The sequence below is a fragment of the Cryptotermes secundus genome, unplaced genomic scaffold (assembly GCF_002891405.2).
Source record: "Cryptotermes secundus unplaced genomic scaffold, Csec_1.0 scaffold488, whole genome shotgun sequence".
NCBI classification, from domain to species: Eukaryota; Metazoa; Arthropoda; class Insecta; order Blattodea; family Kalotermitidae; genus Cryptotermes; species Cryptotermes secundus.
In genome coordinates this window covers 142,186-168,600 of record NW_019736404.1, presented here as the reverse complement: position 1 = coordinate 168,600, position 26,415 = coordinate 142,186, and the positions used below count along the sequence as shown (strand labels likewise).

General features: G+C 38.3%; 2 protein-coding genes across 2 annotated transcripts in view; one reads left to right on the top strand and one right to left on the bottom strand.

Annotated features, from left to right (window-relative positions):
• Nucleotides 1-1,134: 1,134 nt before the first annotated feature.
• LOC111869882 (probable tRNA(His) guanylyltransferase) lies at nucleotides 1,135-11,182 on the top strand. The gene is made up of 2 exons (XM_023861732.2): nucleotides 1,135-1,924; nucleotides 10,320-11,182. The coding sequence occupies exons 1-2, from the start codon at nucleotides 1,307-1,309 to the stop codon at nucleotides 10,698-10,700; spliced, it is 999 nt and encodes a 332-aa protein (XP_023717500.1). The 5' UTR covers nucleotides 1,135-1,306; the 3' UTR covers nucleotides 10,701-11,182.
• A 1,698-nt stretch (nucleotides 11,183-12,880) lies between these two features.
• The window catches only part of LOC111869879 (V-type proton ATPase subunit d), a 32,277-nt gene continuing 18,742 nt past the window's right edge, over nucleotides 12,881-26,415 (bottom strand). Inside the window, exons 6-7 of the mRNA XM_023861726.2 lie at nucleotides 19,734-19,811; nucleotides 12,881-15,568 (exon numbers count right to left, since the gene is read on the bottom strand). Of these exons, the coding sequence (XP_023717494.1) occupies nucleotides 15,407-15,568; nucleotides 19,734-19,811 (240 nt within the window). The 3' untranslated portion in view covers nucleotides 12,881-15,406. The remainder of the gene's footprint in view (nucleotides 15,569-19,733; nucleotides 19,812-26,415) is intronic.

The following is a 26,415-nucleotide window of genomic DNA, read 5'->3' as shown; positions in this document are numbered from 1 at the left end:
AGTTTCGTATAATCTAATTTTTATGTTTTTAAACAGCAGACAAGAAGACAAAGGTTTCTTGACTGAATGGTAGCAACCTTTACCCAAATTCAACCTCCTTTTAATTTCTTCCTGAATTGAATTTTGATTTGTTACTGCCATTCCCAAATATTTGAACTGTGCCACATTTTTTAAGGATCTTCATGTCGTGATTTTGCCCAACATTCTGGTGATGAGATAGCAACATACAGTTTTCGTTGCATTTATTTCTAGATCAACCTCCTTACTAGCAACAGTTGAAGTTTCTGTCATTTTCTTTATGGTATCTATGTTAGCAACCAGTAGAGTCACATCATCAGTACTGACCAGCAGCTGATGTGTCCCATTTCAGTCCAACCTGGTTTTCCTGGACCTTCCTAATGGCATATTCTACAGCAAAGTTGAAAAGCAGTGATGATAAAGAATTTCCTTGTTTTAGGCCATTATGGATGTGAATTAACAAACAAATATTTACCTATACATACATTCCTATGTTTCATTTAAGGACATTTTAATCGGCCTAAGTAATTCCATGGGTACCCCAAACTCTCCGAGAATACTGTACAATACTTCCCTCTTAACTGATTCATGGGCCTTCTTTTAAGTCTACAAATCGCTGAAGTACTGTCTCATTGTACTCTCATTTTTCCTCCAGTAAAAAAAAGAAAAAAAGGTTGATTTGTTACATTGACAACCACACTAATGAACGAACACAGTATACTACAAAACAAAATCGTGCAACAATGACAAAGTGAATAGATAAACATATAAGGGTCCCACAGACGATCCGTCTTAGCGTCTGTTTTGCCCACGCAGTTCTGACTTGAAGTAAGACAGGAGAGCACAGATATTGTTTTGTTCTCAGTGGATCTTTACATTTACTCCGACATGCGCCTTCATGGCGTAGTGCTGAATAAGTTAAGCATAGGGACACCTTTACCTTTTTACGTATTGTAATTAGACAATTAGCATTCTCGGTGGCTATATCCTCAACACCACACGAATGACGAGCATGGTGAGCACGACGGGCACCATACCCACAGACAGCCACTGTGGGAAACCTTGTTGAGATCACAGATGAACTCAGACGTTTCCACGGTTTCGTATATGAATTGTGCTTGTTTCAGCTCGAAGGAAGTTTTGTGCTTATAAATTGGCGTTGAGGGATATACATGCGTGTATTGTTTATGTTTCAAAACTTTCAACAGTAAATTATTTCTTCTTGTGTATTATGAACAAATAAATTTAACTCTAGCATGAAAGTGACACCCAAATAACACAGGTGGTAATGTTAAAAAATAAACTATATCCTCACTTCCGGAGGTGTATGAAAGCGAAGAACCATAACCTAACAAGAAGAGATATCTTTACCTCGCAAGAGAATATGGCAAAAAGTAAATACGAATATGTAAAAAATTTTGAGCTTCCAGATCCATGTTTACCAAACTGTTGGATTGTGGTTAGGATTGACGGACGAGGGTTTAGTAGGTTTGCAGACGTTCATGGTTATGTGAAGCCAAATGATGTTCGTGGACTTAACTTGATGACCCGAGCGGCTACATGTGTAATGGACGAGTTCCGAGACATTTGCCTTGCATTTGGGCAGAGTGACGAATATAGTTTCGTCATCCGAAAAGATACAAACCTCTTCAATCGTCGAGCATCGAAACTGATGACTAATGTGAATAGTTTGTTTGCATCAAGTTTCGTGTTTCATTGGGTAGGATTTTTTGGGCCTATTCGGCTGCAGTATCCACCGGCGTTTGATGCCAGAGTCGTGATGTACCCAACAGACAAGAATCTGAGAGACTATTTGGGTTGGCGTCAGGCTGATGTTCATGTCAACAATTTATATAACACAGCATTTTGGGGCCTGGTTTTAAAGAAAGGATTTTCAAATGCCCAGGTACAAGAGTTTTTCCAAGCAACATATATTCCTTGTAGGTACGAATATATATCCTACTTTTTGCTGAGTCAATTACAAGTGACAAATGTACAATGCAAATTTATATGGGGAAGTTTTGCAGATCAGGGTGTGAAACTTATGAGAGGTTTGATGATTATGGGTATTCAGAGTGATTCATGTGTGTGTCATTATGTACTATAAGAGTGTCTGTAACTTGAGAAGTAAACGTGAATCTAATTTCTGATGTTTAGGTTATCAAACTACGTGCTGTTTACACTTCAAATTAGGTTGTGTAATATGAAACCTGGTAGGAGACAGCCGAAAGCAAGATCTGTAGATCCATTGCTTTGTTTCTACACTTCATTTTCTGTGGAGATTTTGTACATGTGTAGGTTGTAACCAGGGCTTGGGGTGGGGCGGGATGGCATCCCAGTTCTTTTCTAAATGGCTTAAAAGCATCCCATTACTTCTTTGGCAGTAAATGCAGTGTACAATACCCAGGGCTTGAGGTGGGGTGGGATGCGGCGGGATGGCATCCCGGTTCTATTTTCATTCCACCTCAAGCACTGGTTGTAACCCTACCCATTACTACACTGCAGCATGGTATATGTTAATTCCCTGTGTCATGGAGTGTAGATTTCCACCAGTAATTTCTTACTGAAGATGCTAAGTCAGAAATAGCACACCATGCTAAATTGCACCTCATATCAGTGCAAAAAAAAAAAGTGTCAGCTTTATTTTGAACAAATGGCCTCTGCTGGTGTGGCCTGCCCCATAAACCACAGTAAGTTGAACCCAGCCATTCTTGATACAAGATAATGCTTTGGTGTGTTGTTAGGGGTGGTTTAAGACACTGTTTCTCAACCTTTGTGGGACTGCAACCCAGTAAATTCTTTTTTTACTAGACGAGGGCCTGGCAGCTGAGAAACACTGTTTTAAGAGGTGCTTTAACTTCTGGGTTCATAATTCATGTTTGGATGTGATTGAAGAGCTAGCAAAACATTTAAGTAAAATAATGTCAGTAAATTTTTGTGTCTTCTAATATTATACTTCATAAGGTGAACCGCAGAAATTGATGCCTCTACCACATTGATAGACTTGCCAAGATAAGGGAGAACGGCCATACAACCACTGAAAAACTTTTATGTGTAGTCCTATACCCTCTTGAAATAAGACACTTCATGATATCAGACTCCATGTCAATCTTACAAACAGCATTTTGTAGGATTTGAGGTTCTGACAATGTTGGTTAAGAAGATAGCACTCTGTAGTTAGTAGGTTGCATAATGCCACTTGAATTGAATTGAATTGAATTTATTTACATTCTATAAATCCTAAGTAGGTTAGTACCTTTGGATACAGAACAAGTCAAAAGGTTACATACATAAGTACAGGCAATTTTAGCTTAAAAATTAATATAACTTAATTTTACATCATTCTCTATTTACATTGAAGTATTCAGCTAAAGAGTAGAAGGAATGAGCATGTAGATAATTCTTTAACTCTGATTTAAACTTTTTAGTATCATTGCCCAAGTTTTTAATACTTTGTGGCAGATTGTTGAACACTTTTATGCCAGTAAAGTAGACTCCTTTTTGATATACTGATAAAGTTGATGAGGGTAGGTGGAAGTTATATTTTTGTCTAGTATTCATGTTATAGACATCAGAATTTAATTTGAATTTATCTTTGTTGTAAACAACAAATAAGAGAAGCGATAATATGTATTGCGATTGAAGAGGTAGAATTTTTAATTTCTTAAATAATTCTCTACATGAATCTCTACTTCTACATCCTGTAATGATTCTAATTATATTCTTTTGTATTTTAAAAATTATTACACTATGTGAAGAGTTCCCCCAAAATATTAATCCATAGTTCATAATAGAATGAAAGTAGGCATGGTAAACCATCTTCAATGTTTCCTGTGACATAAAAGGCTTAATTGATCTCATCGCATAGCAAGCTGCATTTAATTTAGGTATAATTTGTTCAATATGTATTTTCCAAGACAGTGTACTGTCTACATGTATTCCAAGGAATTTTGTATCAAGTACTTTACAGATTAATTTGTTGGCATAACTGATGTCCAGATCAATTTGGTGGTTGTTTTTAGTTGTGAATGATATGTAATGGGTTTTATCAAAATTTAATGAGAGTAAATTGGCTTCGAACCATCTGTTTAAGGCTTCAAATACAATATTTATGTCATTTTTAAAGTTTTCAAATTTAGAGTTCTTAAATATTATACTAGTGTCATCTGCATATAGAATTGGTTTAGATTTATTGTTGATGGTTTTAGATAGATCATTTATGTAGAGAAGAAAAAGTAAGGGACCTAAAATTGATCCTTGTGGAACACCGTGCTTTATAATTCCCCAGTTTGAAAATGCATTATGACTGGAGTTTTTATTATTTATTTCAACTCTTTGATACCTGTTTTTGAGGTATGATTTGATCCATTCATTAGCTTTGCCAGTTATTCCATAGAAATTTAATTTCGATAGTAAGATATCATGATTAACACAATCGAAAGCTTTTGCTAGATCACAGAAAATCCCTCCCACAATTAATCTGTCATTGAGAGCACTTAAAATATCGTTAGTTAGTTCATAGGTTGCTTTTTCTGTTGTTAGGTCTTTCCTAAATCCAAATTGCTCTTTGACTAATATGTTGTTAGAATTTAAGTGTTCAAGTAGTCTATTATACATAACTTTTTCAAAGACTTTTGAGAATGAAGTCAATATGGATATTGGTCTGTAATTAGAGATGCATTTTCTCTCTCCTTTTTTAAAAAGTGGTTTCATTACAGCGTATTTTAAGCGTTGAGGAAAAGTACCTGATGATAAAGATTTATTACATAGATGATTCAAGGGTGAACTGATGTAAACAGAGCTTGCTTTAAGTAATTTGGTAGAGATTTCATCATATCCATGTGAATTTTTGGGCTTAAGGGATTTAATAATGTTTTCAATTTCCTTCCTTGTTGAGAATTTGAGATTGATATTTGGAAATGAATTGTTAAAGGCACGAGACAGATAGTATATTGGATTATTATTATTATTATTATTATTATTATTATTATTATTGGAATATGTTTTCTCAGCTAATGAAAGGAAATATTCATTAAATGCACTTGCGATAGCTTGTGGATTGTTAGTGGACTTCCCTTCAATATTCAAACTTTGTACGTCTTCATTAACAGATTTCTTTCCTGATTCAACTTTCACAATATCCCAGGTGGTTTTAATTTTATTGTTTGATTTTAGAATTTGGCTGTTATAGTTATTCTGTTTGGCTTCTTTAATGACTTTTGACAAAATTTTACAGTACATTTTGTAGTGACTTTTTAGTCTTGGATCATTACTGTCCCTACTGGCCAAATATAGTTGTCTTTTGTGTTTACATGAAGTTTTTATTCCAATTGTTATCCAGGTGGATTTGTTTTTATTTTCATTTTTGACTATTTTTAAGGGAAAGCTTGAATAAAAGATCCTCAAGTATGTGTTCAGAAAGCAATTAAATTTAGAATCAATATTATTGCTGTCAAATACATTGTCCCATGATTCATTACTTAGTTTTGTGACAAAATCTGCCATCGTATGCTCGTTGATTTTCCTTACTGTTTGATATTGTTGATTACTGGGCTGAAGGTCAATATTATTTATTTCTATGAGTTGAGCATCATGATCTGATAAGCCATTTATAAAGGGTCCTACAGTATAGTCTCTTAATTTTGAGTTATCAATGAATATATTATCTGCATCAACTGCATCACATTGTGAAATTATTAACAATCAAATAACATGAAAGGGTTATTATGAGCAGTGAAATGGAAAGAATAGGGAATTAAATTGCCATGATCTGGTTCAAGTTAATTTCCTAACATCTTGTGGACAGAGGCTGAAGACAACACAAACTCCATTTGGGATACACAGCCTCCAAAATACAAGTACAGTAGTTGTGGTCTACTGTATGATAATATCCTAACATACATGGACAGAACTGAGGAAAACCACAGAGAATTTCAGGCAGGATAGATAGCATTCTTTCCAAATACAAAAGATCATGGTTTATTTCAGGGCAGTTTCATAACATGTGGACAGTGACTGTGGAAAGCCACAATTCATGCCTCCCAACTGCAATTGGTCATGGTCTATGTTATATCCTTAACAGATATGCACAGCAGTTTATTAATAGCACAGAAAACTTTAGTCAAGTTAAACATCATATATCCAAACTGAAAGTCGGATCCTTAGCTAATCTGCTTGTTACTGATAAATGGCTCACAGGTGTGTGCTGGGGAATATATCAAAACAACTGAATCTATAACAGTGGTGGTCAGCCTTTATCATTCACAGGGCTACATTGCCAGGTTGTTTAATCTGTGGGTCATATAATGTATACAATATTAATAACGGCTAAATATTTACTATTATTAGTAGGAACACGGGAAGTGCAGGCAGGTCATATGACAATACTTTAAAATTGGTTTACTTGACACCCACTCCATACTGTCATGGGTTCAAATGGGAAAATTTAGCAGACAAAATTATTTGCCATTTACAAGAAAACAATTAGAATAATGGTAGGTGTTAAAGAGAGTCTCCCCTGCAGAAAATTATTTCAGAAATTTAATATACTTCCACTCGGGAGTACATATTTTTTGTAGGACTTGAGGTTCTCACAGCAGTGGTTATGAAGAGTTCTGTCTTCTGGGATATAATGCCATGTTGTCCATTGAAAGTCGGCCAGTGTTTGAGGACCATGTTGCCTCTATCTGACCCTGAAGATGGAGGTGACATGTTCCTCTGGAACATTGGTTGACGTTCAATGGACAGCACAGCATTATATCACAGAGGTATACATATTTTGCTTACTGTTTGTGGTGGAAAACCTAAAAAAAATTCAAAGAAATACAGATGTACCCAATTCAAAGATGACCTATATAACAAAACATACGACCTTCGTATACCTAATGCTAAGCTCATCACTCCTACATTGTGGATGATTTTATTTGTATTGAAACATTTTAAACTTTATGCATATCTGTATATGAAGTAAGGTTTCTTTGTGCTTGTATTATTACTGTTCTACATCCTTCAGTTTCCCAAAGAAGGATCTGTGGTATGCAGATAGAGGCTTCCAGATGAGGAAATGTTGTTACGCATGCATTCCTTATACTGCTGTAAAATGTTCACACATATTTAGTTCCCTGTTGGAAATTTGGTAAATTACACACTTGAAATCTTGATCTCTTCTGTAAGGCATTTAAGATGTTTCTGAGAAGAATGTTCAAGCCTAGCACCGATTTCATCCAACTTCTCTTCAGTGAGGACTTGACGATTTCTTTGTTCAGTAAGAACCATCTGTCTAAATGTATTTACTGTTGTATGAATAGTTTCTATATTTGGAACTGTTAAGATTCCAAAATTTGTGGCAGAATCGTTTCCTTACCTTCCACATGGGCATCAGATATGAACAGCTGTCAGAATGTCTAGTATGTGACTCATGCGGTGCTTTGACACAAGCAGTAATGAAACTGATTAGTAATTATTCAGAGATTTGTTTGTGTGATATTGGAGAAATTTTAATCATGAATTTAACCATGAATCTGACGTACAATGTGAGATGACAGGAATAGACTGTTGCCATCTCACCTGAGTGGCCCAAGAATTTTCACGAGGCTGTCAAAAGACCTCCCCATACTTTAACAGAGAAAACCAAAGTGATGTTTTCAAATACTTTATAAACAAAAAACCTTATTAGAAACATTCAATACTGATGTACTGATGTAAATGAAGTATTAGGTTTATTTGTAATGAAAATGACTATTTTGACCACTGAACCTAAACTTTGGGTACCAAGCATTTTAAGTCAGATACAGTGCTTGTGGTCAGTTGAACGGCTAATGAAATTTTTATCTATCACTGTGTAACTTTATATAGCTTTATCAATGAGAAAGCTTGTTCACAAATATGTGTTTCTCAACAGCTGTGTTCTAATGCAGATTCAGGTATGTGTCTGGGGAAGACATTTATCAAAGTTAAGAAAATTTCCCTTGAATTTAGGCCAGAGTTCATCACTGCAATATGTATCAGTTTCAGCTGTAAAGTAGGTTCACCATCTTCATATGACACCTCAAAAGTTAGCAAATGTTCTGTCCTGATCAAAACCCACAGACCTGCCAACATACCAAATACTCTGTGTGTTTTGTATAATCATAATATTTTCTGGAAGTTTGTAAAATGGCACAGTCTTATTATTCATAAGCTGTGAATGAAACAATAACTTCATTTGGAAGGCTCATACACTGTTTAGATTCCCCTTACAGCTTACTATTTAGGGCACTCAGGTGCTCATAAATATTTGTCAGGAAGGCCAGATCACATACCCAACTTGCATCTGTGCCTGGTTGTCCTTCAATAAGGAAAACTTTTGATTTCTTCTAGTAGTAACAGAAAACACTGCAGAACCTTGCCTTTGCCAAGCCAACAAACTCCAGAGGAGCACACAATTCACTCCTAATTTTATCACAAAATGACTCAAACTGTCCATGCTTTAGTCCATGTGACCCGATAGGGTTAGCTGCACTGATGACAGTGGTCATAATTTCTTTAAATCCTAGAGCTTTACCAATTAGGTTCTGTTGATGGCCTATGCAGTTATAGTATATTAATTCACTATGGAGATCTAATTCATGCACATGCTTGTAAAGAGGAGACACCATACTATTTGACAACCATATTAGGCATGTTATCAGTAACTGTGCACACATGCCTCATAATTTCAGATTGTCCTTCTGAAGACTAATATTAATGCCTGAATGAAATCCCATCCCTTTTTCTGACCCAGCATTGAATTAAAATCCATAAGTTCTTCGATCACTTCAAACTTGGATGGTATGCCACATGCAAATATATGTGCTTGGGCAACTGAGGTGATGTCTGTCACTGACTCAACAGCTAATACTGAACATCATTTTTTAATATCTAGAAATTTGAGTTTCAACCTCTTTTGAAAGAAAGCTCTGCCTTTGTAATATCAGCTACCCTTCTTGTGCAGTTTGTGCAACAGTGCTTCTGTGATGCAACAAGTGAATAGTTTTGTACAAAGTCCCTTTAGTAGAAGTTCTTGACAACTTCACAAGTGGCATATGTCAAAACTGTCTTCAGTGGCCAGATCTCAAGAATTGTATCACTTCTCAAAAATATTTTGTTGAACTTTCAGTGCCTGAACTATAGAAGCTTCTTTTCTTTTCTCTGAATTGTCCAGAATACTTCTGGTTGAAATCTGAATGTTTAGTTTCAAAATGTTCTCTCTTTTGGTATGCTTAAACTTCATTTACATACCACACCTCATGCAACCCTTATTCTCAACAAAACATTACTTCTGTGTCCAGTCCTCTCAAAATACTGTTTCCTACTCCTACATTTTGCTTCTTTGTTTTACTTTAGTCATGGATTTTATTTATGAAAAGTACTGAACATACACTTTAATAATTACCATGTCACAGCTCAGCATGTATAAAGCACTTCCCTTGAATGTTTTGAATGAACAGAACTCGATACAAAGAAGCCTCATTCATGAGATCATTGAGCAAAATAACAGCTTAATTTGAAACTGCAAAAAGAGCCAATTGTTACAACTGAAATGTTCCTTTGGCTGACAACACAAACACAAATACATACCTCAACAAAAAATACTATTGCAGAGTGGTCCATTTTATTTGTAGGACTGGTAGCCAGAACTCTGGCAAACCCAAGGATGGTCCTTCTCCATGTCAGCAAAGGCTCAATAAAACAATTTAATATTTCCCTGCTGTGGTCCCAAAGCAGCAATTGCTAAGTGATGGGGCGGGTAAAATATATCAAGTGATTACCACAGTGCTGTTATGTTAGAGAGGGTTCTTTAGACCAAAACAGTCTCACAAAAATCCACCTAAGAACATCTGAATAGAGATATACTGAGAATTTACATACTTTCCTATAGTGCCAACATCTAAATTGAGCAGCAGTGAAATGTAAATTAAACTTTGTTTTGTGATGTACCATACATTTTTGATTGTGTATAAAGAACAGTGCTGGGCTGAGGAATATTTAGTATCAGCCACTAGCCATCTGTATCAGTGTTTCTGAATCAATGGGATGTGCCCCATTGCTGGGACTTGACGGATGTGCTGGATGCGAAGTCCGAAAATAACATATCCCATTAATGATTAATATAATGTTAAGATTTTCATAAATATAAAAATGCACTTCTTTGAAATCGTTTGTTTTTACTGTTGTTTTTTGACAGTGTAAGAGATGGGATAAGATGTAACAGGCTAGTTCACATAATCGTTATCTGTTAAGTACTCATAGCATTCACTTATGCTGTTGCTGTGATTTTTCAGGCAGAAGAAAGACTGCGTGGAACACTGGCATCAGACAAAAATGAACTCCTATTTTCAGAGTTTGGATTGAACTACAACAACGAACCACCAATGTTCCGCAAAGGAACAGTCCTCATTAGGAAACTGTGCAAAACACCTGGAGATGGGAAACTTCGTCATGTTGTGCTTCCATTTTATACAGATCTGATTGGTGATGTGTTCTGGAGAGAGAACCCTGAGATTTTAGGTATGAAGTCTTTACAGATCTACCATCGGCCTACTGAAGACAATAGCATTAGCCAAGAGCAGTGCAAATCCTCACCCAAACAAGACAGTACTGGATCAACAGCATCAGCCACAACAACCAATGAACATAGCCCAGTGGCTTCTGAGAAGTCTTAACTGATCCTGATGGAACTACTGAGCTTTAAAACACCTAGAATTAAATGAGTCATACCACGCATGAGTAACAGTGTGATGAACTCTTTGAAACAGTCTTACATGACTTTGAACTGTATTCTGTCAGCTAAGATAAAAGTTAAGACTCCAATCATGCTTGCCCCAGTTATCAATTTTCAGGTGTCCCATGACTGACAAGAGTTTGACTTGGTCTTTATCCTTCACCATAGAATGCTTTGCAGGATCATCAATGACTTAGGACAAACCAGTAATATTGTGTATACAGTATACAATGTATACGGAAAATTCCTTTGTTGGAAGCTCTTACACGTAATTTTTGAATTCGTATGGATTAATAAGAAGTGTTTGTTATGTTTTGTATACTTAAGATACAAACTACAAGAAGTACCCTCACATATACGTAGGTCGTACCGAAAGTCATGAGCAACTTTTTTTTTTGCATGAAACCTGGGAACAGCAGACGAAAGAGAGTACGGTGGTAGGTGGAACCAGCTGTTGTGTTAACCTTGAATGTCTTGTGACCAGTATCACTCCTAACAAAATGGCTGACAATGATATGTCATTTCGCACAGCGTGCTGTCATCGAATTTCTTGTGAAAGAGGAAATCCCTGCTGCAGAAATTCACTAGAGACTTCAGTGTGCTTATGGAAGTGTGTGCAAGGGTGCGAGCAGTGTTCAAAGATGGGAAACACCAGCATCAAAGATGAGCCTTGGAGCGGTCATCCTTGAACAGCCTCAACTGAACGCAACAAGGAAAGAGTGGATGAGATCATTCAAGATGACAGGCGTGTGACTATGGACACAATAGCCCAAAAACTTGGAATAGGGCACAGTGCAGTACAGGAGATGATTGAAAGCTTGGGCTATAGGAAAGTTTGTGCTTGTTGGGTCCTGCGGTTATTGACCGAAGACCACAAAGGTCAGCGAAAAGCCATCATCTCAGAACTTCTGCAGAGATATCGACATGAAGGCAGTGCTTTTTTGCTCTGTATTGTGACAGGTGACGAAAGCTGGTTTCACCATCTTGAGCCTGAAACGAAACGGCAGAGTATGGAATGACACCATTTGCATTCTCCATCAAAAAAGAAGGCAAAGACAGTGCCATCAGCTGCGAAGGTGATGGGCACAGTCTTCTGGGATGCAGAGGGGTTTATTCTGGCTAAATTCCTGGAACCTGGGCAAACCATCAATGCTACTCGTTATGTCCAGACACTGCACAAGCTGTCGTGCATTGCACAATAAACGTCCGGGACGAAACATGGTCATCTTGCATGACAACGCTTGCCTCACATTGGAAGCAACTGCAAAGATGAGGTGGGAAGTTCTTCCACACTCCTCCTATGGCCCTGATCTGGCACCCTCTGACTACCATCTTTTTGGATTTGTGAAGGATCAGCTGCGTGGACGTTTTGAGATAAGGTAGACAATTCAGAAAGCAGTGCGTCAGTGTCTTCGGATGCCTGGAACGGAATTTTACAGAAGGGGAATTTTCAAACTCCCAGAACGCTGGGAGAAATGTGTACAAAGAAGTGGCAATTATGTGGAAAAATAAAGAAAGGTCTGTAGATTGAGGTGGTGTATTTGGTTTGTCAATAATAAAGCATGTTACTTTACAAAAAATTGTTGCTCATGACTTTCAGTATGACCCTCGTAAATAGAATATATTATAACAAATTTTTGTACAATTTAGTAGCAATGCCTCCCAACTGAATTAAGGCACATTATTGTGTTGGTGTATACAGACTGTTATATACACGAGGGATGTTATACTTATTTTTATGTAAAATTAATCTACATCTAGTAGAGACCCATTTGAATTAAAGATGAGAATATTTTTTGTACTTCATATGTACTCGTAGCTCTACTCTGCAAATAGCCTGGCACGTGCACAAGGTAAACTGTAAAATTTATCAAAATATCTGAAAAATACCGTTCTTGAAATTGGCCATATATCTTCTACTGTGTAATGTACTGAGGTTAAACTGTTCCCACACTGAGTGATTGAGACCAAATCTTATCTTGTAGCACTACTGCACTAAGGGTTAAGCTATGAAAAAATAATGGTGAGGGACAATTGGATAAACAGTGAAAAAATTTGTCAGAAAAACTTGGAAAAAGGAATACTTTTCCCCCCTTGGGGCCCCATATGCAGAGACGGCTCTTATAAAACTGCATCGTGTATTAATTTAATGTAGAGTACATGTATATATATAATCGAAAACTATAACCACAACCTTCAATTTCTTAGATGTCTTGAGAATAACTGCCTACTGACTTGTTCGACATCCTCTGGCAAACAAAAGTCACCAGAATCCAAAGTCAAGGCTAGTACAGTTACAGGCATTCAGCTGTAGTTGTGAAAGGTTTTGTTTAAAAACTGCATTTAAATATAAAGAGCAAACTGTTATGGAAAATTGTGATTAAGTAAATTTTCATTTTATCACTACCTCAATTAGGCTTCATTTAAATGAAGAGTGCAACGGTAAAAAGCAGAGGAGTCACAGTTAAAGGCAATATTTTACCTAGCTGAAGTGAACATGGGTGATACTAGCCATAATCAATTGTATGTAAAAATAAATGCTTTTATGAAAAATATTTCAAGAAACAATGCTACTGCATTCTGCCAGAAAAGGAAATTTCAAGAATTAATTCAACAAAACTACAATTACTGAGTTTACCCAGAGGGCTTACCATGTACCTTTATGAATTTGTTGAAACAAGTGGCACAGTTGCCTTGTAAAATTTTGAAACCCCAAAATTGGCAAAATTCTAAATTTGCAAATGTGATATGTGAAAATCTGTTAACAGTAAAATCCATCCAATATAAAAAATGTCTTATTCACCTTGTTGACATTATACTGATATATCATAGACATTCTACAAACATCAATACAAGATGTTCAATCTATATCTCTATTTCTTTTTACATACAGTATATACAGTATTGTTACACTGAACTTACATGTGAAGTCCCATAATGGACTCAGACTTACATATATATATATACTTCTGAAGAAAATGTACATTGCTGGGTTATATGCAAAGTTAATATGCTAAAATATTTATGTTACAGTTATAATTAATAAAACTGCAGATAAATTTTATTTTTTAAACAGACTAATTTTTATAGATCATGGCATATTTGTAAGGGTAAGGTTCTGGATCCAGCTCATGTTCTTACTAAAGGGCCCAAACATCGTGCACAATATTCCTGTTGGACAAACTGGCAGATAAACACTGTTATTTTTGATACGATGGCTGATACATTTGTTGCATTTTCATGTTCACAGCTAACAGCTTTCTTACATATGGCTCCAACAGCATAGGTTAATCATTCGAGATTATTTCCTAACATCTGCAGTTATTTACAGTATCACTACACACTTCTTTTAACCACTTCATTTTCTTTGTTCAGATTTAACAGTTAATAATTTTAATCTGCTTCAGTGGAATAATGTGTATTTCACATAGGAGATTTTAGAATGCTGTCTGGAATCAAGAATGCAAAACTGACATAGAAGATTTGAAACTTTCACAGTGACACTGTAACAAAGTTCATACTGACACGTCTGTTCATCTGAAAGACTTTGCAGGAATGATGCAACATATTTTGACAAGTACAGAAAATCCAATCATAACACCACTCTAAGGTTTTAAATTATGGAAATTATAGCTCATAACAAGTACAGGGTATGAAAAAACCTTTTGTTGTCTGGGAACAGAAGATTTTTGATCTCCTGGGACTGTGGGACTGGCAGCTGGATTTAACTCAGGTGCAAGAGAATTGGAAAACATACAACTAATGTGTATGCATGGCCAATGATTGTTAAATAAGACTTCATAAAATGTGTGTTCAATATACTTTACCAATGCTCCATAAATTGGTGTCTATCTGCTAAAGTCATATTACACTTCATTATACAATCTTAAAGGGTTCAAAAATCGATTCTACAGAACTTTTGCAATAAAGAACTAAAATGATTTGGAGCCAACTTCAGAACTTCACATCTTATATGTATACTGCATGTCTTGTCTGCCAAAGTACTTGTGTAAAAGTGGAGCATTCTCCAGCTGTTAACTGTGCCATTTGTGCAAACGATGATATAATGGACAGAAAATACCATTTCAATTGAAGTATTGTGGAGATGACATGATTAGATAGTGGGATGCTAAATAATAAATGGCTCTGTTGCCAGCTGTGGAACAGTCACAAATATTATCTAGAGAAACTAACGATTACAATGTAGAAAATGTGGGTGAAACATGGTATACCTAGAAGTCGTCACTCTGTTAAGGACTCCTTCCCATATCTGTATTTCATTTACTTTTTGGAGTTTTTGGGAAATGAGGTGTAGAAGCCTGTATGATGTATGGAATGTGTATCACTTTCCCCAGAGCTTGCACTGTGAAACAGAAACGGGGAAGCGAGACCCAAAACCTTACAACTGCTGAAATTACATGTTTTTCCCATGCACCAAATTTCAGTAATACTGAAAGGAATGTTAACTCACTACTGGACAACACCTACTGTCACATACAAGTAACATTCACAGCTCATAACCATTTCAATCTATCCTATCCTTATTTGCTGCTGGGGATGAAAGGAATGATTAAAGCAAATTTCATACAGTTGCCCACTTCCATGATGGACTGGTCTTATGGTATGGCCTTTCGAATGAAAATGTGCTCAGAAGATGGGAATATAATTGTCAATCTTGGCTCTATGCTTCTGAGCGACACACTCTGAGATCCAGACAATGTTACGACATTCCTGCTCCTTCAGCTTGAGGTATGAGTAGAACACACCAAAATGGAATTGCTGCAGGAAAGCATGAACATTCAGGCGAACCTGCAATCAACAAATGCATTTCAGTGACCATCTCTGGGACTGAACCTGGACCATTGCACTAAGCGATTTAACATCAAAATGTGAGGAATGTGAAACTGAAAGGTAGTAGTGATATATTACTTAAAATTTCTGTTCCAGCATTTGTCTGGCAATACTGAAAAAAAATCACACAAAACATTAATATACCTAATGAACTGGTAAAGATTTGAACCCTGAACTTCATGAATTCAAGTCTACTGACTTAAACCCATGAACATACAGATGGGAAGGTGAATTAAATCATGCCTACAAGAGTTTTCAATCCAACACTGATGTCCTCACTCATTCTTCTCCAGCCAGCTGAAGTGATTTTCATATCTTTGTAATAACCACTTCAAGGCAACGTACTGTCATACCTACATTCCTTGTACAACCTTCGTGCCACAGTGTGATACACATAAATACGAGGGAGTGTCAGTAACTTGTTCACAAATGGAAGTAAAAAAGCTGTAATGGATGTAATAGGTTTTTTTGTGTATCACTAGGTGGTAAAAAGTAAAGTAAAGCTATCCCTGTACCAGGCCGTGAAGGCCCATAGGGTTGTGAGACATTGAGGGTCCCACATTATCTAGACAATCGGCTCAAAGATGGCGGTAAGGTTGTCAGCCCCTCAATTGAGGCACTATGCTACAAGCCGGAAGGTCGTGGGTTCAAGTCCTGATGAGGTCATTGGATTTTTTCAGTTGACCTAATCCTTCCAGCCGCACGGTGGCCCTGGGATCAACTCAGCCTCTAAGAGAAATGAGTACCAAGAATTAATTAAATAATCTTCCTGGGGAGTAAAGCGCGGCTGGTGCGTCAGGCTGACAACTTTACCGCCATCTTTGAGCCGATTGTCTAGATAATGTGGGACCCTCAACATCTCACAACCCTATGGGCCTTCACGGCCTGTTACAGGGATAGCTTTACTCTTCTTTACTTTATTTTTATCACTAGGTGGTAGCACACTCCAGCTTCGTGACAGTCTAGGTAGCAGATGTGCACACATATGTTCAGAGGCTGGTTTCAATAGTCAAAATGTCAGCCATGCCTTTGGAGTGTGCTATTGAACAGCAGCATTCTGTTGCAAGTTTTCTGTGGGCAAAAGGACTCAAGGTGAAGGATATTAATAAAGAAATGTTTCCTATTTATGGTGGGAAGTGTTTGTCGCATAAAGTGGTTTCAAATGGATGGCAAACATTCCAATGATGAAGAGGTTGAAATGGAGGTGCCGAAGTGGCTGAAACAACAGTTAAAAGACTTCTGTGCCACGAGTTTAGATGCACTGGTAAAGTGATGAGACAACTGTATCAATGTTGGTGGAGGACGATATGTTGAGAAATGAATATCGTAAGTAGTCATTAGAATGAGCATTTTCCACAAATCTGATACATTCTTGTTATATGAAGACTGTACTTAACATCTATCTCTGCTGGATGCATTATGTAACGAATTTACAAATGAACAGCTATTGTTAGCTGAATGTCATTAACCTTTTCACCTTTCTCTGTGGAGAGAAGATGAAGGCTGTGACCTTATCAGGTGAGGGGCTCAACACAGCAAATTGTGTTCTGCTCTACGCAAACGTGATGTCAATGTAAATATGAATACATTCATGCAGCAAAGAGTAAAGAGATGGATACCTCTGAGTCTACATCAGTGGTCACATTTTCTGGTATGCTCACCTAAAAGAACTGGAAGCAATTAATGTTCATGCTTACATTCCAATGTTACTGCCAATGTTAGCAACAATTCCTGAGTTTCATTTAACCAATTCGCTTCACAAAGGGGTAACAAAAATAAACAAGAATATCAGCACCATTTTTTTCATTCCCATGCTGGCAAACATTCTTGTAACTCTCTGGCAATAGAATCCAAAGGTTCATCACCAATAATACTAAAACCCACAACTGTAGCTGCTGAATATAATTTCTTTACAACTTCACGTGGCAAAGTCCTTGTAGTAGGCTCTGTGGCACAGTAAAAAAACTTGTAGCACATTCTGTCTTCAGGCAACTGAGAGAAACTACATTTTTAACAGATTTAAATTAAAGGCATCAAGAAAATATAGGAATTACATCCTTGTTCATAACACAGAAGGAAATCAAAGCACACATAAGACTGACAGATGGGCTACATTTTGCTAGAACTGTTCCTGGTGCACACGGTCACCAAACGTTTGAGCCCATCGGCACTTCAGAAATACGAGGGTAAGTCAATAAGTAAGTTACAAATGGATATAAGAGTACTGATTTGAAAAATGCTTTTATTTCTCAACATAATCTCCCTCTACACTGAGGCACTTGTCCCATCGTTTCACAAGCCCCTGAAAACCAGCAGCATAAAATTCTTTGGGCTGCTTTCGGAACCAGGTGTGTTCACACGGCATGGCCTACCTCATAATGCATGACAGGTTAGGTTTTCACAAAGTCTGTGCATGATGGGTGCCGCACATGCTGACCCCACAACACAAAATGCAAAGAATGGGTCTGGCATTACAGCATCTCAGTCACTACCACAATGAAGGACACAATATGCTAGCCCGAATTGTCACAGGTGATGAGTCTTGGGTTCACCATTACCAGCCCGAGACAAATCGTGCGTCAATGCAGGGGAAACATCCTGCGTCGCCTGCCAAAAAAAAAAGTTTAAGGTGACACCATCTTCCAGGAAAGTGATGCTCAGTCTTCTGGAATCATGAAGGCATACTGCTCACCGCATTCCAGCCTCAAGGACAAACCGTAAATGCCGACTCCTACTGTAACATCCTTAGGAAACTTTGTAAGGCCATTCAACGGAAGCATGCAACCTATCATGCATTATGAGGTAGGCCATGCTAAGTGAACATGCCTGGTTCCAACAGCAGCCCAAAGAATTTTATGCTGCTGGTTTTCAGGGGCTTGTGAAACAATGGGACAAGTGTCTTAATGTACAGGGAGATTTATGTTGAGAAATAAAAGCATTTTTCAAATCAGTACTCTTAAGTTCTATATCCATTTGTAACTTACGTATGTATTTGGCCATGCCATAGCTCAAGCAGTTAGTCGCTGGCTTCCCACCGTGGCGGCCTGGGTTCGATCCTGGGTCTGGTCAAGTGGGATTTGTGGTGGACAAAGTGGTGCTGGGGCAGGTTTTCTCCGAGTACTTCGGTTTCCCCTGCCAATCTTCATTCCAACAATTGCTCCACAATCACCCTCACCTATAATCTGGGGCTGGTACAATAGGCCAGAAGCGGCCGCAGTACAAGGGACTTAGTCCCACCCCACTAGTGATAAAAAAAATAATATGTATTTGGTGTCAGCTGATAAAGAAGGCATGGGCACCTAAAGAAGTGACACAGGTTTAACTGATGCTGTGGAGAAGAAATGAGCCAGTTTTGTCCCTGAAAGTATGTTCCTAATGCATATGACATTCACTGGTACAATGAGTGATTATCATCACATGATGAATATCATATTGTAAAATTCAGCATGGATGACAATATAGACGTGAGCGTGCTGCTGCAGTACAGTTCACATGAACTTTCTTCAGTACACTGAAAACAGGAATATAGTTTAACTATGTACATTGGTTAATAATGCCCAGCGATCTGATCGTCGTGTTTTAAGTTCTGAAACATATTTCATTTACTGTCATCTGTTACAAGAAAATTTTTATTGTCTACATACTCAAACATTTATTTTTCACAACCTCAGTGAAAGCCCAACATGTTTAAAATTTGTATCTTCTAACAGAGTTTTCTTCTGGTCTAGAAAATCAAGGTTAACAGCCATGGGAATCTGTTGTGCTGACCATGCGATACTCTTTATCTGCAAAAGTTGGCACTAACTTCACCAACAAGTGGTGGTCACTTGGTCAGTATAGTTCACTTGTGGACTAAAGGTCATGGAGGAGGAACACAGTTCTCTGTGTTGGATAAAAGTTCCAGCCTCTTAAACATAGGCCCTCACTGGCTTTTTTCATTTTTAAAAACGACTGCACGGTGGCTCTAACTACCAGTCTATTTCAGACATGTGTATAAATTTTGGACAGAGACCCCGTACCCTGAGAAAAACTAACACCAAATTTTATTTTCCTAACTTCCTTTGGGAGAGGGCGTTGTCTCATGGTTAGGAAACTAGTAATTAACACAGGGGTGTGCACTTACCTCATGTTCAAAAAATTTGTCCTCCAATGTCTTTTCACCTGGGTTATTTCCAGCTCCTTCAAACAGTGCACTGTATTCCTGTAAATAAAGAGTTCAGTTTCATAGTCATGACTATAGCATGAACCTCGTTATTATAAAAATTTCTAAAGTCATAAAAATACTTACTATAATGAGTATGTGCATTATCCGAGTATTATCAAAATATGTAACTTGAAGTCTGTCTCATAACTTCTAATTGTCATAATATGGCACTGAAGTTTAAACAGATTAATTTGGGTATGGAAACATTTACTCTTTCTTCAAGTTGTTATCAAAGGATATGAAAATAAAGAATAATTCAATATTCTCAGTGCCCTTAGCATTATTTGAACTGAAAAGTTAAAACAGTTTCTCACATTTAACTTAATCTCATATACTTGCAACCAGCCACTTATTCTGACACGCTTACCACACTGAGGACCGGTCGCATGATATCATGATTTTAGGACACGTTAGGTTGTAACACAGTATACCTTGCTTTGGCGCCACCCAAGTTGCACGCAATGGCGTAATAGAACTCTGGAATGTTTGCTTGTCAGTAACTTGACCTTGCTGTTTTCTTAACACACTCTAAATGAAAATGCTTTGCTGCTCTTCGAGCTGTAGGTACCAGCCAGTAGTTAGTGGTGGGGTATGGACAAGGACAAATTTTTCTCCAATGAGCTAGGTGACCTGGCTTGTGAGACGCGTAGTAATGGTGATTCGGAGAGCGGCAGTGACAGGGGAGAACAAAGAATTGTGGCCACAGACAGTAAAAGTGACAGTAGGTCTGATGAAAATGCGGGTAGGACCATTCCGGGGACAGCAAAAAAATCTAAAAAAAATCACAAAAATCTAAACCCTGATTTGAAATTGAAATACAAAGCATTTCTGATGAATGTGGCAAAGGCCTGGGCTACAGACCAGATGGTGGCGGCAGAACCAGAGTCAGACACAGACTTAGTGTGACCGGGCCCATCAACTCCCACCCCACACAGGCCTCATGTGGACACCCCAGGGCGACTCTTGGGTGATATGCGGAAAATACTCTCGTGAAAATTTAGAAGAGTGAACATTCCAAGGGGAAGCATCCTTCTAGGCAATGCTGTGTTTGCACAGTTCACAAAAAAAGTAGTATTTCTACATTTGAAAGTTCTGTGCAATGCCACTTCACAAAGGGGAATGTTTCCAGAAATATCACACCCTCAAGCACTTCTATGAGCATTGGTAAGTGTTCTCCAAAAATTTCAGTTCATAAAATTAATTAGGAGATTTTATATTAATTTTTAAAGTGAACAGTGCACAAGTTAGGATAGTAAGTTTAATAATGGCGGCCCCAGGGTGATTTAAATATTTAAATCGCTGGTCCGCAATGTGTTAACAAGCAAAGATCCTGCCCACAATTTTCTGAACATTCACACAGCATGAAGACGATACAGGTGAATCCACGAAATTCTCTGTGTGACAACAGGATGTAACTGTTCAGATCAAGGAGATGGAAAAATAGCTTATTTGTCCATTTCCAGGTTCGACAACAGATGCTATAACTGTTTGCCACAGTTTGCCCACAGCTCCACCTGAATAATTATTCACACTCCTCGTGCCACGCTGGTGTGGTGGTCCCCAGGTTGCCGACGAATATGATAGGTATTATTCGAAATCACTTTATGATTCGCTACCTTCAACGTCACTCTCAGAATAGTCGGTACTGCAATCTCAATCGAAGTCATTGATGAGCTGAAATATGTCAGAATATTCCAAACGACACTACCACATGTTACGATCGAACTTCGAAATTTTACACTCGACTGAACGCTTCCAGCCACGATGCACGCTGTGTGTCGGTACGGCAACTCATGCATAAAGAATGCTAGCCTTGAACTCTGTAAGAACAGGACACATATTGTTTCAGTAGAGTTCTATATACAACACGTGACTTTATATCATTCGTCCACTGTCCACATTCTAGTAGTAGCCAACGATAAACTCGTAGACTCAACATCCGGTGTTACCGTGACTTGCACAAGTGTCGTCATCAGCAACTAGCATTCAGGGGTATCCAGAACGTATGAATTCTTGCACAGAAACAAGAAACTGGGAAAATTCTTCTTTGGAGTCAGTGCAAAAATTTTAACGTGTTCTATACAATCTGTAAATTACAATATCTGATTCTATATTCTTTAGAGAAAAAAACAGCGTTTATTTCGTTCGTTTATCACAGAAATTGCAGAAATAGGAGCAAATTTAGTAAGTGACTACAGTTTTTACGGATTTCTAATCGCGGGCATTTAAATATATTCCGTAGGGCTGGCTTTACCGGAATTTAAATGCCCGTAGGATAAAGGTTAATTATATCACATGATACTAAGTCTGAGCTATTAATAATATCACTAAATAACCCACAAATAAACAACTTACTGTACTATAATACTGTGGTGAAAATACACTACTGAAAATTTTGTATGACCATGGTTTCAAAATTTGTTGGAAATGAGTACAAAGAAGCCATGCTCTCAATCCATCCCAAGAAGACAAAACCACAAGCCAGTCAAATGATGTGCCTCAAAGCTCAAGCTAATGATCACTCACCTGCCTGCTGCAGAATCATGCCTATGGATCTCAGCCAAGAAAAAGCAAATGACTACCAAGTGCACGGGGGATATTCCAAAAGAAACCTCCGTTTATTTTAGGCAACTAATATAGAAACAGGTTAGAGATCACACATGCAAGGCAGTGTCATATGACTCATTGCTTTGTAAACCATCATATAAATGGTCACCTAGTGATTGTTCTTGTCTCTACAGAGTGAATTATGATGTATTCTGCGACTGATAATTTGCCAGGTGCGAAATTGGTCGTTATCTGCTTTCTTTATGCCAAAAACACGAGCACTGCAGAAATCCATTGTGAAATATGTGTGGTGGTTTAGGGCCAAAATGTAATGAGTGATGGAACTGTAAGACAGTGGCACAGAATGTTCAATGATGGGCAAACAAATGTTCACAGTGAACAGCAAAGTGGTCAGCCATCTGTAGTGAGCGAGTAATCTTGTTCTAAGTGGTGAACAAAATATTTCTGAAAGATGGTGCTTCAAAATTTCAGAGCTCTCATATGAATTTCCACCCATTTCACACACTGTTCTCTATAAGATTATCAGAGTTTGGCTGCACTATCACAAGTTTTCTGCAAGATGGTTTCAAAAAATGATCATGAATGAGCACAAAATGCAGAGAATGATTTCGGCAACTTTCTCAGAGCGACTGCAACAAAGATGGTGATGAATTTATTAGTCACATCGTACGAGCAACAGGTGATGAAACCAAAGAGCAGTCAAAGCAGTGATGTACATGCATTCACCAAATATCCATAGAATTTTAAACAAATGTTGTCTGCCTGCCAGAAAGCTGATTGCAACTGTTTTCTGGGACAGGAAAAGAGTGCTGAAAGTGGAAAGCATGCAACAAGGGGCCACAATAACGTCAGCAGTGTACCGCAAAACATACATCCGGTCACAGTATTTTCCAATAAAGAAAAATGATCCAATCAACTTGTTGTGCATTAAGCTGGCCCAATCACTTTGGTGCCACCTCTCTCCAACTCACATGTGACATGTGGATTTTGACTACCCCAAATCCTGCAGCCGTACCTGTTTACAACTCCGCTGACATGGAACATCGCCTCATTCAAGAACACTTGGCAGAGGAAATTGGGTGATGCATAAATTCTTTCTAGCATGTCCACAGTGAAGCTGTTGCGTGCTACTTGGTCTCTTGGTTTTAGTGCATGAATCATATAGATCTTGTGTGCTCTTAGGCGGAACCTTTTGTGTAGCAGATTGTGCACTGATGAACGTGGAATTTGTTACCGCAAGCTAGCAGCATGAACTGATTTGCATGGACTTCGCTAGAATTCCTCTCTAATGCGATTGACATTTTCTTCAGAGGTCCTTGTCTTTCCAGGAGACATGCCACAGACTACCTGTAGTCCCCAGTTTGTTGTTCCAGAACCAAATGCTTTTCCATATAGGAGGTTGACATCCATATTGTATTCTAAAATGACGCTGAACAGCCATAACAGGTTGCAACTCTGCTAGCCACAACATGCACTGAACCTATTCCTGTGGTGTCATCATTACTGAGCTTGCTGAAGGTCACCAGCTGGAGCATGTGCATAAGCCGGGCATGAAAAAAGAACTTTCCGAGTTTTCCTTTCGGATGATATAAACCAGATACATGTATGACAATTAGTTTCTGGGCTATAATTTTTTTTACTCTGTAAACCTTTCATCTGGACACCCCGTATATAATAATTGTTTTCTTTCACGCTTCTTTTATTAACAACTCACCAGAGGTCACTTTCCTACCAGACCTCATAGGTGCAGAAAGTGTGAAGTCCTGTGTATAGACCCATATTTTCATATTTACCATATACTCATTGAGGTACTCTTCTAAATCCAAGTTTCATCACAATGTTGGAAAAAATATATTCACAGAAATGTAAGTGCTGGTAGTGAAGGGCACCATCACTGCAACAGAGACATCCACGGAACACCTTTCCAATATCGGGTATATATAGCTGTCTTCAAATTCAAGATCTGTTTCCAGTTAAATCTAATACTAAACTCTCAAAAAAGGATTTTTGCTTTATTTAAGGTCTGCATTGTAACACACACTCACCATTCAGGACTATCCAATACAACTGGTCACCCCAGTGTAAAGAACTACCCTTTCCACCCATCTGACTTCCAGTTACAGTAGCTCACACTATTAAACCATCAATACTGCCTTCTTTTTCTCACCTCAACATCAACATGTGCCCACATTAAAAATTCAACACCATAATATTAACACATTCAGGACCGGAGGGGCCAATTGGCCCTCTACGTTTCTAAAGCGTTGCGGACCGGGCGGGCCGACTGGCCCTTTTCTGAGGCGTTATGTTGCAACCGACTATATCTCGCTGTGTGGCCACGTTGCATCATAACTACTGCGTAGTCGACCTAGGGAATGTTTGCTAGCTTAGCCAGTAACATGATCACGCTCATTTCCTGTCACACCCTAAAGAAAAAAGCCTTTGTTCGAGTCCAAGCTTCCACGTATGAACCAGGAAGTTAGCAGTGCAACATGGATCAGAGACGAAAGCAGTTGCAGGCGAAGCGTTCTCTCGGAGAACAAGAAATATTAGATTTGTTCTCCGATGAGCTATCAGATTTGCCAACTGCTTCGTCTTCTGATAGCGAGGCCAGCCTCAGTGAAAGTGACAGTGACAGGGGCCACAGGGCCCCCCAAAATATTGTGTCCAGTGAAAGTGAGAGCTCCGATGAAAGTGCGAGTACCGGGACAGCCACATGGGGTAAAGTGGACAAAACCCCCACTTTGGGTAGGTTTACTGGTAATCCAGGGGTGAAGCGGATGCCATCGGACCCAACGGATGTGTCTGAAGTTGCGTCACTGTTTTTTGGAGATAGTTTCTTTGACCTGTTATGTCAGGAGACTAACAGATACTATCTCGAACACCGTGAGGCGTACGATCGCACCTATAAGGTGTTGAAGTGGGTGGATGTCACTTCAACAGAAATTAAAAAATTTTTTGGCTATGATCATTCTAATGGGGTTTACGAAGAGAGATACTTTGAAGGATTATTGGTCAAGTGACCCATTTTTAGAAATTCCCATTTTCGGCAAACTCATGAGTTGTACGAGATTTGAACAGATATGGTGGTGTTTGCATTTCAATAATAATGAAGTGCAACCACAACCAACGGGCAGGCTTTTCAAAATTCAGCCCTTATTAGACACTTTGGTTGAGAAATTTCAGACAGTTTATAAGCCAGAGCAACAACTGTCTTTGGACGAATCTGTGATTCCTTGGAGGGGAAGGCTTCGTATTCGAACGTATAATCCTGGGAAACTCACAAAGTATGGCCTACTTGTTCATGTAGTCATGGAAAGCACTTCAGGCTATATAGGAAATTTATTCTGCTGAAGGCAAGAAATTGCAAGAAACTATTGTTTCTGTTTTGGGTCCCTATCTTGATCAAAACTATCACGTGTATCAAGATAATTATTACAACAGTGTGGCAACTGCAGAATACCTACTTTCAAGGAAAGTACGTATTTGTGGTATAATTAGGGTGAACACAGGCCTTCCTTCAGATCTGAAAGAGGAATGTAAATGCCTGAAACGTGGTGACACCACATTCAGGAGGAAGGGGGACATTCTTCTTCAGTCCTGGAGGGATACTCGCGTTGTGAATATGGTTTCCACTATTCACAATTCAAGTATGGTTCATGTTCAGAGACGCCACGGGCAAGTGAAGAAGCCTCTTTGTATTTCCGAGTATAATATGTTCATGAAGGGAGTTGATAGGGCCGACCAGTACTTGACCTATTATTCCCTTCCTAGGAAAACAGTAAAATGGACGAAGGAAGTTGCACTGTGGCTTATAAACCGTCCACTTTTCAATTCATTTTCGGTTTTCAAAAAGGTGAACAGAAATTCTACTTTGAAATACAAAGCATTTCTGTTGAACTTGGCAAAAGCTTGGGCTACTGACCTCACGGTGGCGCCAGTACCTGTGTCAGACACAGATGTAGTGCAGCCGGGGCCATCTGTTGGTGCCCGCTGGAGGCCTCGTGTGGACCCCCCTGGACGACTCTCAGGT